Genomic DNA, 19093 nt, shown 5'->3' with positions numbered 1-19093 from the left:
TAATGTGGACAGAGTTTAATTTGGGAAGATGAGAAACTTCTGGGGATGGATGATAGTGATGTTTGCACGATGGGAGTGTGCTTGGTGCCCCTGAACCATACACCTAAAAATGGTTAAGATAGTAAATTTGTTATATTTTACCACTATTTAAAAAAAAGGAAAAAGAAACCATCTATTAAAGATTTCAGACCAAAACCCCCAAGTCGGGAAGAGGTACTTCATTGCACATTTAATAGTACATGCAGCACTCGAAACATTGCAATAAATAGGGGTGGGGTTCACACATCACAGACACATCCACAGGGAAAGACAGGGCTGGCAAGGGTCCCCAAGACTGGGCAGCCCCCCTCCCGACGTGCACAGGCAGAAGCAAAGTCGGGTTAACTGCACCATCTCGATAGCATTCAGGTCCCCAGAAGTCACACGAGGCTCTCTGTCCACCCTTGCCCAGTCCCCCCAGGTCTGTCTCTCACATTAGTGTTGGAGTGAAGATATTTTTCAGGGGAAATCAATCAATGGATGACTTGGGTGTGGGGGCCCCACAGCTGGTTTGACTGAATTTTTTTTCTGACGTGAGAATGGAGGCTCAGTTTGGGAGCTGCACATTTTCTTTCCCAGGGCAAAGGCCCCAACTGGAGGCACATCATCTGGAGAATAACGCAGAAGGGACCTGGCCTGGTTCTCACAACTTTACCCAGAACAGGTTCGAGGAACCCCTCCCTCCTCTTCCTTGCAAGGTCTCTAGTAAGCTACTTTGCAGTAACAGGAGACATTGTTTGGGTTCCCCCCAAATCCAAGAGAACAGCACTCACTGGATCTTGGAAAGTCCCAAACTCACACTGTTTCCTTCCCATCCTAGCCATCTCAGTCCAGCAAGGTGACCAGCTGCCCCTGACTTCCTGTCAAAGCTCTCCCAAGATGGCCTTTCCAAAAAAGGACCACACCTTTAAACATTCCAATGCAAGGCCAGACCCCACTGTGTGGGTTCACTTTCAGTAGCATGGCCTCACCTGAGCCAGGACCCCACCCCATACTGGGCCAGCCACCCTCTCTTGCTCCAAGGCAGGGCTCTCCCACCCTGGCACGCTGGACAGGACCCTCTCAGACTGGGCAGGAGTGTCTGAGGGAGGGGCCAAGACCCTCCCTTTCTCTAACCTCAACTTATGGCTCGAAGCCCAAGGGTGGTTGTGGGACATCCCTGGTGTTGTCACCAGCTCCACACTCAGACCCACACCTGGTGACCTGGCCCGACTCTGGCAAAGAGAGCCATCAGCAGGTCTGGTCAACATGGACTCATAGCTGGGGCCTTTGGCCCCTGGGGGTGGGCACACCCCCCATGTGCCCCAGAAGATGTGGGGAGATGAGGATGGGTCCCATAAGACAAGCCCATGGAGCAGGGAGAAGAGGGTGAGGTGTAGACACCCTTGGTTGTTGTGTTGAAATGCATGAGGTGACTATTTTATTCCAAAGGTGAGTCCGCTGGAGGGGACAGTCCCCCCATGCTGGGACACCAGCCCCCCACCAAGGCCTCCTGACACAGACGAACACGCCAGCACATGGGAAGCAGGGCAGGAAGTGGAGGGACTCAGACGGTGAGGGAGATGAAGCTGTTGTAGCGCTGGATGTTCCTCTTGAGGATCTCGGAGCAAGGACCCAGCACACGCTCGAAGCGGGGCCGGTCCAACTTGACACACTTGAGGGGTCCCCGCGCCACCACAGTGGCTGCCCGGGGCCGGTTCAGCAGCAGCGCGATCTCCCCTGGGGGCCAAGACAGACTGGTCAGGGCCCAACCTGGGGCAGGTGGCTGCTCCTGGGCTGGATGCAGCCAGGGCAGCAGATTTAGGAAGAACCAACCCCAGGACACTTCATTTAATTTGAATCTCAAACAAAATCCTTAAAAGAGTAAGCGTGACTGGTGGTTGGAGAGACGCTTATACTAACATGTCACTGATGGTCCATCTGAAGCTCACACACGCCTGGGCCTCATCCCGCGGCAGCAGGCTGTGTGTGTGGAGCCAGGAATGCCCCCCCCGGCCCCTCCCATGGGCCTCCCTGCTCAGATTCCCTCCCGGGATCCCACAAGATGACTGCAGCCCATGAGGGAAGGGACTCCCACTCACCAAAGTAGTCGGAAGGCCCGAGGCGCCCCACCTCCACATACTCCTCATTGGGGGACCGGCGCTGGAGGACGGAAGCCGTGCCCTGTGGACAGCAAGGGACACAAGAGATTTGGCTACTGGAGCAGGACAAGCAAGGGTGGGGCAGGGGCTGACCAGCAAGGGGATCGTGTCGGGAGGTTACAGTGGGGCGCGGAGGTTGCACATGAAAGAGCCACCCAGCAATGGGGTTATGTAAGAGGGAGTCGCATATGACGGTCACATGAGAGGGAGACATGTGAAGGGGTTCCGTGAGGGGGTCCCCAGCAAAGGGGCACTATCCCAGTCCACCTCCCACCAGCTCCCTTCCAAGTGCCCCTGCCCCTTCTAAACCGAATTCCCACTTTCCTCCTCCTGGATATAAGGTCATGGGGCACAGAGCTATGGCACCATCCAGGGCCCACCCTCCTCTCCAGCCCAGCTCCCATGTGTTTCTGACCCAGGAGCCTCTTCCCCAGCGGGGACTCGGGAGGCTCTGAACACCCCTGCAGGCCCAGGCGGAGAACCTGGCGGTCTCCCTCCAAGCAGCAGTTCTGTCTCTGTACTATTTCCAGTGACCTTGGGCCAACTCTCAAGGACTGGAGCATGTCCAGCTTGCCAGCCAAGCAGGAGCGGCATGGGCTCAGGGTCACGCACCCACTCAGCAATGTGGCTTCCTTCTGACCCCTAAACAGAGGTGGGGTGTCTGAGGCACAGTCAGCTCAATGATTAACAAGAGCTTGGGCAGAATGGCATACCCGGGAACGCTTTAACATTAAAGACCCCACCAGCTGCAGTCGGAATGCCCTTGGTGCCAAGCAGAGGGTACCACACTAGGACCCTCCTGCCTGCCATATAAATCTGGGAAAGTCCCTAGGTTGGAGGAACCCAACACATGTTCGTCCACCACCAGGAATCCATTTCCACCAATCACAGAACCTCGTCAGGGTTAAAAGGAGGCTTTCTTTAAACTGCCTAGGGCCCGTAGCCAGCCGGTGTCCACACACGACACAGGAGTCCCACCACCAGCCAGCCCGTCTAGAGGCCTCCAATGTAACTGAGCTGCACAGGGAGGTCACCTGCCCCTTTCTCATGAGAATGCCACTGCCCACTTTGCAGCTGAGGAGCCTGTGGCAGTAGGATCCTCTGAATTCCCCAAGGGACTCAGAACCCACTCAGTCCCCGGGGCCTCGAAGTCCACAGCACTAGACGGCAGTGCACCCCAATGCCCTTTCAGCACCAGCGAACAAAACCTCTTTTCAAAGTGGGCTCCCATCACCCCGTCACCCAGACCCAGCCTCGTAAACGCCGACAGGCTGTGCCCAAGTTAATATGTAACCCCCACCTCGCCACAGTCTGGGGGAGATGCAGGTCAGGAGACTCTGCTGGAATCTCTGGGCACCACTTGGCAGTCCCTTCCAGCCGGTTCCCCCAGAGCCCCCACTTTGCCACGGGGCCACTTGGCTCCTGCGCGTCTGGGCGTTTACGAGGCCAGCTGACGGGTGGAGCAGGACATCTAAACAACCGGCTCCCTACCTGAGCTGAGCATGGCTGCCTCCCCGCATCTCCCCACACAGGCCAGGAAGTGCTCCCTGGGCTGAGCACCCACAAACTCAGGCCACCTGCCATTCACGAGTCTGAGGCACAGCTCTGAGCTCCATGGCCACGCTGGCACCCGAAGTCCCTTGGTCTCTCTCTTTCCAGTGGATGGTCTGAACTTCAGCTTCCCTAGACTGGCTGCCACCGTGAGTGCCATTGGCAAACCTTGTGGTGCTCGGGCCCCCTGGAGCAGATGGGGCTGATAGATAAGCACCGCTGAGAGGGACAGTCCTCTTGTGACACCCATGTCGGTGCCCTAATTATCTTTTACAGTTGTACCTTTTAATATACCTTTTATTAAAAAAAAGATGGACATGTGGAAAGCAGTTAGGATGGAAGACGCTCAACAAACAAGAACTAAGGTCATCCACGCAACCCCTTCTCCATTCCTCTGTGCGGCCATGCCACCACGGAGACTGGGCACCGGCTCCTCACCAGTGCTGCCTTCCAGCTCGGGGTGTGATTTGTTAACTGCAGTAGAGCACCAAGGGGCAGTGTGGACAGACATGAGAGGGCCACGTGGGACAGAGCCACACAGACAGACACCTCTTCTTTCAGCTGCACCGCACGGGAGCTCGTTGCTACAGGGGTTCAGGTTTTCAGGGGACTGACGCAATGGCAAGACGGCGGCCGTCCCTGTCTGCTCCACCTCAGAACAAGATGCCAAACCCAAGAACGGGAGCAAGACACAGCAGACGGAGGAAAACGGGCAGAGGGAGCAGAAGGGGTGTGGGCCCCCCACTAGCAGAGCTGAGTTCCCACAACATGAGCAACAGGCCTGATCACCACAGGCCCTGGGCTTTCCGGGCTGGGGGGCCATGGCCGGGCGCTGGAGTGAAGCTCCTGCCCGAGCCCCTTTCCCAGACACCGTGAGGCAGAACAGACAGCCTCGGGGGACTGCGAGCGGAATTTTTTGGGCTGGAAAAACAGACTTGCCAAAACTCTAGATCATATTCCCCAAATTTCTTACTTATTGATTCTGACCCAACTCTAAAAATAAATCAGGTCACACACCCAGAGAAATGGCTCGGAGGGGGCGCGAGAAGAATGTTACTACCAGTGTCTCCGAGTGGAGAGGATTATAAACGATCCATTTTCCTTTCAACATTTTGGATTTTCGAAAAATTTCTACAAAATAAATAACAAAATCGACTTCTTGGTTTTCTGCTATGGGCGAGTATGATGTTTCACAGAAAGAAAACAGAGCGAGGTCATGGTGGAGAATGCTCCTTGAAGGCGGGGCCGCTGGGCTTCCCGTTGCCTGGAACGGCCCCTCTGGCCTGGCATTAAGCCCTGAAGCTTTGGGCTCAAAGGCCCCCCGAGCAGGTCAGCCAGATGACAGAGCCGGGAGGGGCGGAAGATGGGGTCCCAGCTGAGGGGCAGCCCTCCGGGAAGACGACGCACCCAGGTAGGGAAGATGACCCTGCATCAGTGCCCTTCCTCACAGACGTGTGCCCTTTGCCTCCCCGGGAACTCCTGATGCTTCCCCTTTCACCTACCCTTGTAGGCACACCCTCCCCCACTCAGTGCTCACAGAACCAGCACTCGGGGCCAGCCCGAGAATGGTCAGACCCGGGCTGCCCTCGGGGAACCAGCATCCTGGTGGGACCACAGCTGTAATCATTCAACTCAGAGCAGGGCGGGTGGCACCTCCCATGCCCCCCACCCTGTGCCTGGCACAGTCCCCAGAGGTGCAGGGACTTCAGCAGACCATCCTAATGAAAGCAGGACCTATGGGGTACTCGTCGCAGACCTGGTACAAGAGCCGATGTTCACAGCCATCCAGACGGGAAACCACCCACCCAATGCCCACAGAGCAGGAGGGTGTGTGGGCAGCGCCAGCTCTGCCTGCATGGAGAAAGGAGAGGCCCTGAGTGCAAAGACCCGCAGTGGAGAGAAGGGGCAGACGCAACACACACTGTGAGCCCGTTTATACAAAGTTCTACAAGAGGAAAAATTAGCCCATTGGAATAGTCATATTTTGAAAGAAAATATCACTGCCACAAATGGAAACAGTAACACTTTCCATAAATTAAAAGGCAACTAAGCAATGAAACACATGGCAGGTGCTGGAAAGGTGTTGAGACGGTCCCACCCACCGCCGGCAGAGCCTTGACATGCCTGGAGCCCAGGAGACCGAGGGGGTGTGAGCCTGAGATCTGCCGCGCCCCGGGTCTCTGAGCTCAAGTCCGGCTGTTGGCCCTGGAGGTGCTAGCAGCGCTGCGGCCTCCCTGTGAAATGGGTACAACACTGGTCACCAGAGAGCGCTGGCAGCAGGTCAAGGAGTCCCCACTTCAGAAAGGTTTCACGCTTGTCAAATTCAATTAGCTGTGATGAGGGAGGCAGACAGGACTAGATGTAAAGGTGGACAAAACATAAAATGCTCGTTCCCAGGGCTCAGCCCTCATGAGAAACTTCTACCTAATGAAATTCCTCAAAACCTGAAAAATTAAAACTTTACTTATTTTGCCCATGTGTTTCTCTGCTTAAGCAGAATCTTACATGTCTGTGCTTGTGTACACACACACACACACACACACACACACACACACACGCACAGGATTAAATCAGCTCATTCTAATAAACACCTCCCAGGAAGCTCTGTGATCTCTTCTGAGTAAATAAACCTGTGCACCTACTTTTTTAAAAAGCCATCATTGCTACAGAACTATTTTCGGCATGGGGAAGACAATTTCAGGATCTTCACTGCAACTCTCTTCCATTTCTGCTCCTTCAGATGGTGACTTCTCTGCAGGCTCCCAGACTAACTGTTTTTCCAAATGTTTTGGGGTTGTGTCGAGCTGCCTCTCATGTATTTGTTACAAGGTGCCCACACCAGTTCTCTGCAACAGCCCCCGTCTGGCCTCCCTGCTGCTCCTCCATCACACACTTCAGGCAGCAAATCGTCCCTGAAACAACTGCAAACACACTTTCGTTGGTTGACCAGCCCCGGGTGGGTTTTGTGCCAACATTTAATGGATCATCCATGAGGTCGGGGCCTTGGCAAAGGTACAAACCAGCAGCTTCCGTGGGAAAACAACAGAATTAATGTGGATTCCGGCGCCAGCTAAGAGAAGGGAGCAGGTGGCCCCAGGGTGTGAGGCCAGGGAAGCACTGCTCAGTGAGGATTCTCTCCAAACACAGTTATGTCTCGGTGCTCTTGGCAGTAAGACAGTGCCTCGGGATATGAAATGATGGTGATGGATGACAGCGCTCAGCAGGCCCTCCTGGGATGGGCATGTGGTCACACCAGCTCAGGACAGAGAGGATGCAGGTCATAAGCCTTAGCTGGGCCTCTGGCACTGCTTCCAGTGCCCTTCCATGGCCCAGGTCCCTTCCTGCCTTCTGCAGATTCGGAGACCGCGGGAGCATGGCCCAGAGCATTGCAACCAGGATGTTTTGCTGCAGCCAGGGTGGGAGAGTAGCCACTTCTGGACCATGCCTAAGGCACAGCCACCCAGGGCTCCTTCTGCCTCCCAGGGTGGGTGGGGATTGCTGGCAGCTGCGTGTTGTCCACTCTGAGGTCAACATGGTTTCTGGTGCTCAAGGCCAAGCACTGAGTGAGGTCCCCCAGGTGCCCCAGCTCCAGAGACACAGAGCTACTCATCACCTGCCCCAGCCTCTATGCATCTCCATCCACAGGGCCCCACGTCATGGACAGTGTTCGACAGTGGGTTCCTAGCTCAACACCTCCCCTGCCTCTCCCTCCCGATGGGTCACAGTGCTGGAACTGCCCCTCCGCCCATCCCTCTGCCTGTGTTGCAGTCAGAACCTCAGCCCCAGGCCTTCCCTCCACCCCACCCACCACCGCCCATCTGTGTGGACAGTTACCACCTCCGCCCCGTGCCTGGGTTCCCCACTAGCCCATCTCAGGTTACCAGACCCATCACTCAATGCACCCCATTTGATAATAGCAGAGGTGCTCCCTCCACATGCTAGCCACTACGCTGTGACCCTAACCAGACCAGCCTCTGTGCTGCCTCACCCATACCCCCCCAGTGTGCAGCCCCCCGACATGGGGCCTCTCCAGACCCTGTCCTTCTGCCAAAGGACCCCTTGCTTAGACCAAAGCCCATGAGGTAAAAGTTCCTACCACAGTGATCTGAGACATACCTTGGCTCAGCCCCCCAGCTGCTCCAGCCTCTACCATTCTAGGAGTGCTGGTGTGTGTGCAAAAGTACTTGTATGTATATGCATGCATGTGTGTGTATACATATCAGTTACCTTTTCAATAAGTGGAAAATCGAGAGCAAGGTGCTGGTCCTACAGTCTTGCCCCCACAGTCCTCCTCCATTGACTGCTCAGCAGCTCCCACCCCTGCCACTGGTTCTGACATGAAACTGACTGTGGGTCCCCTGACTCCTTCCACAATCTCCAGTTCACATCCCCAGCCCCATTCACACTCTCTGCCATCACTGACCTGTCATCCAATCACCCCAACCCTGCCTTCCTCTAGTCATGTGGGATCCAACCAGAGACCCAGCACTCTCCTAAATTCCTCTGGCACGCCACCCCAAGTAGGACTTGCAGGTCACTGGTTCCCAGTCTCTCTGTAGGAACCTGAGACTCATAAGTCAAGGGCAGGACGTGGGGCAAAGCACAGCATGGGGCTCAGAACGAGTGCCCAGTGCCCCCTTCCTGGCTCCTGGATTTCGCCCCATGCCCCCACCTCCGCCCTAGAGGACACTGTGTCCCAACAACTCTGGTTATTTTTCTATTGCCTTCCAAAAGAGTCTATATCCTAATCCTCTGGTCAGGCAGACTTGGCACTTCCTCCTTGACAAACCTCTGCTTGGACACTAAGTTCTGGTATGACAGACTTCCAAGCATTTGCACAAACTGTTCCCTCCACCCAAAGGCCATCCCTGGATCTCTCCCGTGAGTCTCCTATCAGCTGCCCCAGGTACAGGGTACTCAGTCTGGTAGGGACCTACAGGTGTCTCCAAATAGTGACAGGCCAAGGGAAGTGGGCTCTGCTGTATGCCCAGGACTAGACAGGGCTGGCACCTGGAAAGTACCTCCAAAATGATCCAAGAAAGCAGAGGTGTTCTTGATACGTCCCTGACTCTATACCCAGAAAGGGAGCCCACTGGCACTTCTCCAACCCTGGGGTGATTTCTTGAGCCACCAGGTCCAGGGATGCATCCTCTTGGAACATAGGGTGCTGGGTTCATGTGTCTGGTGCCTTCCTGAGGGAACCATTTGGACTTGCTCAAGAGAAGAAAACTGGTAAATCTAAGTTCAGGTTTCTTTTTGTTCCTTTACTGTTTAGCAAAAGGTGGGAATAAAACAGAAGCTCATGATCACGCCCAGGAATAATTCCAACCGACGCTCCAGACATCCCAGGGAGCTTTGTGATCCTGAATACCCAAAGCCAGCGAGGCAACCCTCCAGTCAGTCTCATGGGTGGCACTTCTCTCCTGAGGGAGTCCTCTGAGCTCCCCACTTATCCCTCTCTTCAGAACAGGGCTCCTTGGTCACCTCCACACACTCCACACTCTGCTGGGGCCAGTGGTCTCTGGGGAGGATGTCAGGGCCCTGTGTCACAGTTGTTGACCACTACCTGGACAGTGAATCAGAGCAATACAGACAGCTCAATAAGACCACGGGAGGCCAGTCTCCTCAAGAAGCTCATTATTTGCTCTCATGCTTGGGCTTCCAGAAAGGCTGGGGGGATGGGGCTCAATCACTGCCACCTATGGGAGCAGAGGGGCACACAGCTGTCAGTCCCACCAAGACGTAAGCCACCCTGGGCTGGCTCAGCTCCTGGCTGGTGGGCAATGGGAGGGGACACCCCCACAAATTGATTTGTCCAGAACTGCACATCTGTTAGGATTTTCCGGGCCAAAACATCCGTCTTTATGGCAATGGTCTCTGTACGCTGCTTAATTCTCCTCCCTCGGTGCCAGCAATCTCCACGGGATCAGGCAGGACCGCGGAATCCAGCAAACATTCCACATCTGTCTGGTCTGGAACAACTACGCCATGTGAAGGTACCAGCAGGAAACCAGATCTGGAAATGGAAAACGAGTGTGGCCCTGCTCCCACTGGCCTCTCTGGGGGCTCTGGGGGAGGGAGGAAGACAGTGCTTTTTATACTTTTGAGAGGAATGTGTTAAACTTTCAATGTTTCTAACATTAATTTAAAACATGAAAAAGAAATCACCAGAAATCCACACAAATTGTCCTGTAGTATTTTCCTTTTTTGAAGACAATTCTGTGCCACTGGTCTGATTCTGGCAAGGGAACTTTTTATTGCGTAATTTAAAAATAATTTTTTTAAAGGCTTGTATCTCCAAATACAGGAACGCTGAGCTCCAGGTTGTCCAGGCTTTCACTATCTCCTCACCCACAGAATGCTCTCAGGGGACAGCCAGTAAGAAGGCCGCAGGTGACATGGAAGCACCTAGTCTAGGGGCAACTTGTAGAATCCACATGTGGAAGATGGTTTATCCACCCTCCAGTCCATGTGTCATGCCCACCTTGGCTAGTCTGGGGCTTCCTTGCCTGTCCAGTTGACTGATGTACCGGGAGTGGCCTTCCCTGCACAGTCCAGAGGTTTCTCACTCATAAAAGGGGACTTGGAGGGAACACACAATCTCTGGTCCCCAGATGGCAAGGATGTCCTGTGACAGGAAGGCAATGTCAGAACTGTGGCTGGGAGTCCCTTGAACTTCCGTGACCCTCAAAGTGGGCATCAGAGCTCCCAAGACCTGGCCTGGGAGGATCCACTGTGAGAGCAGAGCACAAGGTCACTGGAGAGGGGCTGGGCTGGTCACACCAAGCACACACCAGGCATGAGTGAACTCAAACCCCTGAGATTCAATGACCACACCCCTGGGTATTTTATCCAAAGGAGCTGAAAACATGTCCATACAGAAACCTGCTCACAGGTGTTTTTAACAGCTTTCATTCATAACAGCCAAAATTTGCCCAAAATGCAACCAAGATGCATTTTAGTTGGTGAATGGATAAACTGTGGTTCTTCCAGACAGCGGAATATTATTTGATATTACTAAGCTATCAAGTCATAAAAAGACATGGAGAAACCTTAAATGCATATTACTAAATTTAAAAAAAAATCTAAAAAGGTACACACTGTATGATTCCTAAGTACATGGCATTCTGGAGAAGGCAGAACTTATAGAGACAGTAAAATATCAGACGTGACAAGAGATTTAGGAAGGGAGGGGTGAATAGGTGGAGAACAGCGGATATTTAGGGCAGTGAAATTACTCAGCATGATGGTACTACAGTGGATACATGTTGTTACACATTCATCAAAATAAATAGACTGTACAGCAACAGGAATTACTCTAATGTAAAGTATGGACTTTGGATTTTGATGACAGGTCAATGTCAGTTCATCAATGGCAACCATGTACCTCTGGTGGGAAAACTGATAAGGGAGGAGGCTAAGCAGGTTGGGGGGCTGGAGATATATGGGAAATGTGTACTTTCAACTTCAATTTTGCTGAACCTAAAACCAAGCTAAAAAAATAAAATGTTTAATCAAGAAATACCTTGAGACTAATGAAAATGAGGGTACAAGCTATCAGAATTTATGGGATGCAGCAAAAGTGGTCTCAAGAGGGAAGATAATTGCAATACAAGCTCACATTAAGGGGCAAGAAAATCCCAAATAAACAATTTAATATTAGACCTAAAGCAACTTGATAAAGAGGACCAAACAAGATCTAATGTTAATAGAAGGAAGAATGCAGAATGTGTTGCATTTTTATATACAATGAATGAGAAGAAAAATTAGGAAAATAATTCCATTCACAATCACTTCCAAAAAAATTAAATTATCTAGGAATTAACCTAAACAAGGAAGCAAAGGACGTATACAATGAAAACTACAGAATTTTATTAAAGGATCTAAATCACGACATAAGGAGATAGAAATACATTCCATGCTCATAAATGGGAAGAATTAATATAGTCAAAATGACTGTTGACCAAAATATATAAAATTAATACAACCTCTTCAAAATACCAACAATACTCTTCAAATAAATTCAACAAAAGATTAAAATTTATATGGGAAAATAAAAGGTCTCAAATAGCTACAATAGCCCTGAGGGAAAAAAGAAACAGAGACATAACATTACCTGCTTTTATACCATGAAAAAGAAGTAGTTATAACAATGTAGTATTGGAATAAAAAGACACATGGATCAGTGGAAGAGACCTGAAAGTCCAGACATAAACCCATGTAAATATATCGATACTTAATTCATCATAAAGCAGCTATACTCATACAATTAAGAAAGGAGAATTTCTTTAATAAATGATGCTGGGAAAACTGGAAGGACCATATAAAAGAATGAAGTTAGATCACTATCTCCATGCACAAAAATAAAATCAAAAGGGGTTAAAGACTTAGATATAAGGCCTGTAGTAATAAAATATAAAAAAAGACTGGCAATTTGGTTTGTGACATCAATGATAAAGATGTTTTTTGAGACTCAACCTCTTGCATAGCAAGGGAAATAAAAGAAAAATAAGGAATTGGGATTACCTCAAATTAAAAGTTTTGACATAGGGAAAGAAAATATAAGTAGATTAAAAAGACATCTGACTGAGTGGGAGAAAATATTCACACACTATACAACCGACACAAGGTCAGTGTCCAAGACATATTTAAAAATTTCTAAATTTAATAAAAACAAACACCCCACTTAATAAATGGGCAGCACACCTAAAGAGACAATTCACCAAAAGGATATCCAGAAGGCCAAGAGATACATGGAAAAATGTTCATCATCACTCCTAATAAGGGAGATGCAGATAAAAATTACAATGAGATATAATTCCACACCCATGAGCCTCCCAACAAGTGCTGGAGAGGATGCAGAGAAAGAGGAACCCTATTATACTATTGAGGGGAATGTAAACTGGTGCAGCCATTTTGGAAAGAAATCTGGATTTACTTTAAAAAGCTAAAAATGAAAATATTGCATGACCCCAAGCAATCCCACTCTTGGGCATCTATCCAAAAAATGGTTTTGAGTGAAACCATCAACTCAAAAAACTATATGTTGTACAACATTATTTATAATATCTAGGCCACAGAAACAATCTAAGTGCTCACTGACAGAGGACTGGATCAAGAAGATGTGGTATATCTTCATTGTGGAATAGTATTCAGCCATAAAGAAAGACAAGATGTTGCCATTTACCACAAAAAGGAAAAAGTTTGAGAAAATTGTGTGTAGTAAAGCAAGTCAGGATGACAAACAAGGAACATTTGCATAGCAGATGATTCAGCAAAGCAAAATACCCATAAAAACTAGTGGATACTACCACATGAAACAGACTTCTGAAATTAAGAGAAAGGGGGGAGAAAGAGTCAAAGGGGTATAAGGTGTAGCGATGGGGGGAAAAGTCTTTAAAAATAGAAAAAACTCCTCTGAGATCCTGGTCGCCCCCGCTGTCAATGATGAGGCTGCCAAGGCAGTCAATATCACTAACAAGGGCACCTCCATGCCAGGAAGTATCTGAGCATGAAGACAGAGTCTACCCAGGCCCATGGCGAACAACTTAATCTTGGTCTCCTTGGTTCCCACCTAGGAGTTTCTGAAAAGTGCTTCTTCCAATTCAGCCCAGAAAGTTGTTCTTTTCTGCTTGTGAAGGCTGGACCCAAAAACTTTGTCCCACAACACTGACCTCAGCCAGAGGAATCAGCAGCAGTGAGCATGGCTGGATGTCAGAACAGAAAAGTCCTATCACTATCCACAGAAAGACGATAGTAGCTACTTGTGACTCCTTGTTTTGGGATACAGGAGTGTGTCCTGTCTAGCCTGGCCTTCTGCCCACCACACTGGACACCCTTTTGCCTCTGTGTTTCCAAGTCTGCCTTTGATGTTGTTTATCTGGATGCTCTTTCCCCACCTACTTACCACCTGGAGAACTTCTACTCATACTTCAATACCCAACCACCCACTTGTCCACCTATATCTTCCCCATTGGTTGGGACCATCCCTGTTACCTCCTGAGCCCACCCACCAGGATAATTGTCCCACCTTCCTGTTCTCCTGCTTTAGCTGGACATTTCTCCATGGGAACCAGGGTTTCAGTGGCAAATGAATCAACGACTTCTCTCCTCTGCCAGCAAACATCAGGTGCCATCACCCTGGCAGTATCTTTAAGCTCCAGCATGATACAGGGTAGAGATGTACCACAGCTGAGTCATAAAAGGCCCTTAGCAAAGAAGACTCATGAGGGTCTTCTCCCTAAGAACTCCCCAACGTATCCAGGTTGTAATATCTGCGGGCATGAGTGGAAGGCACTATGATGAGTAGGGAAGACTCCCAGCTTCAGAGGCAGCCCACAATATGTTGCTTTGCAGTTGCTTCAACATTGTGGACATTCATAAAATTAATTTGTTAAGAGAGTAGATAAATCCAATCTAGAGTTTCCATGGCAACACCTCCCAGGCTGTACAGCCTGGTGTGGGAGCAAGCTGGGATTCCACTCTCAGTGTGCAGCTGCTCTGGCCACAGGGGAATTCTGGGCAGGGCGTGAGGGCGGGGCCTACCATGAGGAATGTGGCAGAAGGAACCTGAGATCCACAGCAGTCACCCCGACCCCCCAAATCCTCTTCTAAGGTTTTCCTGGAGAGCACCATCCAGGAAGACGTCAGTCTTGATGGGGACTAGGGAACAGCTGGGCCGTCTGCATGCCTCATAGAGCCTGGCACATTCTCCACATTCTGTCATCTCACTGCCAGGTTCAAATGCCCTCTCCCTGGGGGTAGACCAGCCAAGGCCAGGCCAGGCCAGCCCAGCCCAGCCCAGCAGCAACCCCTGTGGGTCCCACTGGCTGGCATCAATGAGAATCCTCAGCCACAGGCACCTACAGGACTCTGTACCTGAGAGGAGTCCCAGATATGCAGCCACCTCCCACCCCACAGGCTGAGGCAGGTTGGGGTCTCCAAGATGAAGGATGCACAGGACCACACCCTCTGCACTGTCCACACCTGTGTGTGTCAGGCCCAGGTTTAAAGATCTACTGGGAATACTTTCCAAGAACTTGAGACTCAGGTATCAGGGTGCATAGCCCCCACAGCTCAGAGACAACGTGCAGAGCTACAGAAGCAGGAGGATTCTGCTTCAGCACAGCCCCTTCAGGGTCACGTGAGGTAGGGGCGTCCTATAACCAGGTTCTGCCTTCCCACATTGACTCCAGAGTGCTGCAGGTGTTAATGACTCATTAAGTATCTGCCTTGTCACCTTCCACATCTGTGCAGGCCCCCAACACCTGGGGAAGCCAGCCCTCCAACAATCAAATCGTCCAGCAGAGCAAGGCTTCCCACCCACAAGCTGCCAGGGCACAGGTGTGCAGGCTCCCCTAAGGTTCCATGACACTGATGTCCACCTGGAAGAATGCAGAGGTGTGTCTGGAACCAGCCACAAGCACAGATGACAAAACAATTTGCTGTAGAAATCCACATAGGCAAGAATGGGCACAAGAAAGTGACATGAGCATGCTAAGCAGAACAGGACATTCATTTGGGGACCCTGGGGATAACAGCTCAAGGAAATAGCCTTGACTCCAAAGGCCCCAGATTTCTTCTCCACTTGTGGCTTCAAGGAAAAGAACAAGCACCAAAACTGTCAGCCAAATGGAGGCCCCCCCACTGGCCCATGTCTTGCAGCTCCTACTCCTCCCAAGTAGAAGCACAGAGGGCAGGCAGCTGCCCAGTCCTATAGGGTCCAACCCTAAAGGGTCAGAGTGCTGTGATGGTCCCTGTGAGCAAATGACCATCCCAGCAGGTATTGGCCTCATACCCACTTGCACAGATGCCTGACCATTTAGTAAGAGTCAGAAAGCAGGTATATTAGTGGGATTCTTCAAGAGAAACTGAACCATTAGGGTACATATAGAAAGAGAAATTTATATTAAGGAACTGTCTCACATGATTGTGGGGGCAGCCAGTCCAAAATCTGTAGGGTGGGCAGCAGAGAAGAGTCCAGAGGACACCTACAGGCAAAGTCCCCCTTCCTTGGGGGATCTTGGTCTTTTGTTTCTTAAGAAAAACCTTCAACTAATAGGATGAAGAATAACCATAGTGTCATGAAGGGGCATCTGCTTTCCTCAAACTGATAGAAATGTTAATCACATCTGAAAAACACCTTCAGAGAAACATCTAGACTGGTGTTAGACCAAAATGCTGGGCACCGTGGTCCAGCCACGTGGGCTGTCTCCACTGTATTTTACTGTACAATTGAATCCATGAGCATCACAAGAACTGGGGATAAGTAATGCGTTAAATATAGAAATGTTCAACTAGCCCATTAAAACAACTCCAACCGGAGCAGTCACACCAGAATACTTTTTGAAAAGTCTTTTAAAAGAACCACGATCGCTGTGTATGCCCCTTGTTGTCCTGCCACGCACTCTCACCTCTTACTAAACTGACAACCAAATTGTCACTAAGATCTTCACTCAGGGCCTCCCCGGTGGCGCAGCGGTTGAGCGCTGGGTTGCGAAGCTGCCCGCGGCCTCTGCGGCGCCGGTTCGATCCCCGGCTGCTCCCCGGCCACCAGAGGAGGGTCCCGCATGGCGCGCAGACCTCTCCTGCCGCCCGCTGCTCCCCTCAGCAGTGTACTTCGGTCCTTCTGCCTGCTCTGCTCCCCGCTCTGGCTCTGGTGAATTCTCTCACCCTCCCGTGCTTCTGACTGTACCCAGTGCATGTATAAACAAAACAAACAAACAAACCAGCAAAACAAATAAATAAAGCATGCCTCTATAAAAAAAAAAAAAAAAAAAAAAAAAAAAAAAAAGATCTTCACTCAGAAGCACACATCAATGGGATGTTCCTTGGTGGGGGTGGGGGTGGGGGCAGATTCTAGCTTTAAAAAACTACACAACAGGGCCTCCCCGGTGGCGCAGTGGTTGAGCGCTGGGTTGTGAAGCTGCCCACAGCCACTGCAGCACCAGTTCAATCCCCGGCCGCCAGGCGAGGATCCCACATGGCGTGCAGACCTCTCCTGCCGCCCGCTGCTCCCCTCAGCAGTGTACTTCGTCAGTCTGCCTGGTCTGCTCTCCCCTCTGGCTCTGGTGACTTCTCTCATCTTCCCGCGCTTCTGACTGTACCCCGTGCTTATATAAATAAATAAATCAATCTTTAAAAAAAAAGTTTAAAAATTAAAAAAAAAAACCTACACAACATTCCCTTAGCTTACTTCTCCATTTGCCCCCCAAGGTCAATCAACAGGCCCCACTTCCCCACTCAGACACACCACCCAGAATCACCAATGTCCAGGTCCTTCCTGAACCAAAGACTGCAGCCTCCTGCCTTGCTTGTCTCCCAACTGATCCCCAGAACCATGGAGGAGACCTTGGGGTATTGGAAGGCTCACTGGGCACCAGGCGGGAATGGGTGGCGGGCTGTAGATGGCTTCTGACCATGTGGGAAAATAGCAGTTGAAGCTACAAGTCTGCTAGGTTGCATTTCATTCTGAGAGTGTCTGATTCCCGTGAACCCTGGGGTCCCAATGCGACTTACCAAATTTGGTTGATCACAGAGGAAAAGGGAAAAGAATTCAAGTTGCCAAGGAGACCACTTCAAATACATTTTACAACACTGTGAAAACTATACCTTCCGAGAGGGTTGGGTTACATTCCAGAGGCCTGTACAATACTCGGTTTATGTGGGTCTGCCCCAACCCCACTCTCTGGCCCCTCAACCCCCAACCAGCATGCATATTCCATCAATAGGGGGAGGATGTTCCTGCCACAAAGTCAAAATCTCTTGATAGAATTGTTCTCTGAAGAATCTTCTGAAGTCTTTCTTTGCTGAGGGCATTAGGAGCTCTTGGCTATGGGCAGTCATTGCCCCCCACCTCCCCACCCCCAACCCCACCCTTAGCACCATCTGCTGGTGATTCTGCAGGGGATGGGATCTCTGAGAATTGGCTGTTAACAACACAAAACCACAGCCTTGGTGCAGGTATACCCTCAACAAAAATCGTGAGAATTTTCTCTGACAGTCTTCGTGGGAGGCAACGCAACATCTGGGCCCAAGGTGGGCAAAACATGACAGGGTCAGATCCCTATCACCACCCAAAGGGAGAGGGGCATGGAGAAATCTGTGACACTCTGGGAAAAGCTCTAAGGAGAGAAACGGTAAAACACTTGGATACATACCACACACAAAGAGCACAGGATCAGAGCCATGGATGTAGAGACTGGAGTCTTGGGTCCATCACTTAGGTGCTGTGTGTCCTTGGGCAAAGCTGGGTGTCCCTGACTAGACAGGAGCCTGAGCAGGGCTCCCTCATGGGTGCAGCTGGGTTACATTGATGTCAGAGTTCCCACAATGCCTGGCACAGCCTAAGCTCAGAATACCAGTTCAAGTTTTCATCATTAATCACATAGCTGGTGACAACTCTGTGTTCTGTGAGAGTCCCTTGCTGATCCATGCCTTTCACACACATTTTTATGATTTTTTCTACCCAGAGCCTTGGACCAGCTGGGAGGGAAGTTAGCCCAGCTGGACAACTGTCTGCATCACCAGAGGTGTCATCCTCTCAGCTCATGACTGGAACTAATGTGGCCAACACACACCTGAAGGTACCGGCTGAGATCACCAAGGGGGCAAGAGGGCTGGGTGAGGACTGAGGCTAACAGAGCACATGGCAACATGGCACCTGACTCTCAGCTTCATGGGATGCCAGGTGGATTCAGGTCAATTGCAGCCAGACACTAGACTTCTCAAGAGAAACTAAAGATCCAGGTGTTCCCCTGAAATCTCCTGATTTTGAAAGCTTGATCAGTAATTGGTTAATAAAAACGCTGCACAGGACAATATACACTCACCTCCCAGTCAGACGGGGCCTGTGAGCACCATTTTCTTATTAACAAGTGTAAAGCCTAGAAGAACAGCAGCAATTTATACTTTCTGGGGTACCGTGGTCATCAGGACAGCCCCCTGTCCAAGGGAGGTGGGGGTGGGGGGAGCTCCAGCTCTATATTCACTTCAGTGATGAAAACTGACAAGAAATTCCAGAAGTTAAAACCAACACTCATGGTTCTGGGCCTGGGTGGGCGGCTCTGGCCAGGACTATGGCCCTGTCGCAGGTGGTGGTGGCGGGGCTATCGTCTGAGGTGAACTGTTGAACCTGAAGCACAGAGCAGTCAGTGCCACAGCTACATCATGTGGGTGCCTCTGAGCATAACTGCTGGGTTCCAAACCCATCCCAAGAACAAGGTCTCAAAGCCCATGTGGGAGCTGCCAGCCTTCCTGTGACCCTCCCACGTCATTTCTGCCACGTCCTATTGGTCAAAGAAGTAACTGAGTCTGGACCAGCTTCAGGGGAGGATTCAACTCCACTTTTCCAGGGAGAACAC

The 19093-nt window shown here is 50.7% G+C and overlaps 1 protein-coding gene across 1 annotated transcript in view; it reads right to left on the bottom strand.

Annotated features, from left to right (window-relative positions):
- Positions 1 to 1585: 1585 nt before the first annotated feature.
- Positions 1586 to 19093, bottom strand: part of PRKAR1B (protein kinase cAMP-dependent type I regulatory subunit beta) — a gene marked incomplete at both ends in the record, with an annotated part of 96395 nt that continues 78887 nt past the window's right edge. Inside the window, 2 exons of the mRNA XM_084250872.1 lie at positions 1586 to 1758; positions 2121 to 2202. Of these exons, the coding sequence (XP_084106998.1) occupies positions 1586 to 1758; positions 2121 to 2202 (255 nt within the window). The remainder of the gene's footprint in view (positions 1759 to 2120; positions 2203 to 19093) is intronic.

This window comes from Talpa europaea (genome assembly GCF_964194135.1).
Source record: "Talpa europaea genome assembly, chromosome: 12".
Lineage (NCBI taxonomy): Eukaryota > Metazoa > Chordata > Mammalia > Eulipotyphla > Talpidae > Talpa > Talpa europaea.
Note: the sequence above shows the minus strand (reverse complement) of the source record. Positions and strands in the feature narration are given on the sequence as shown.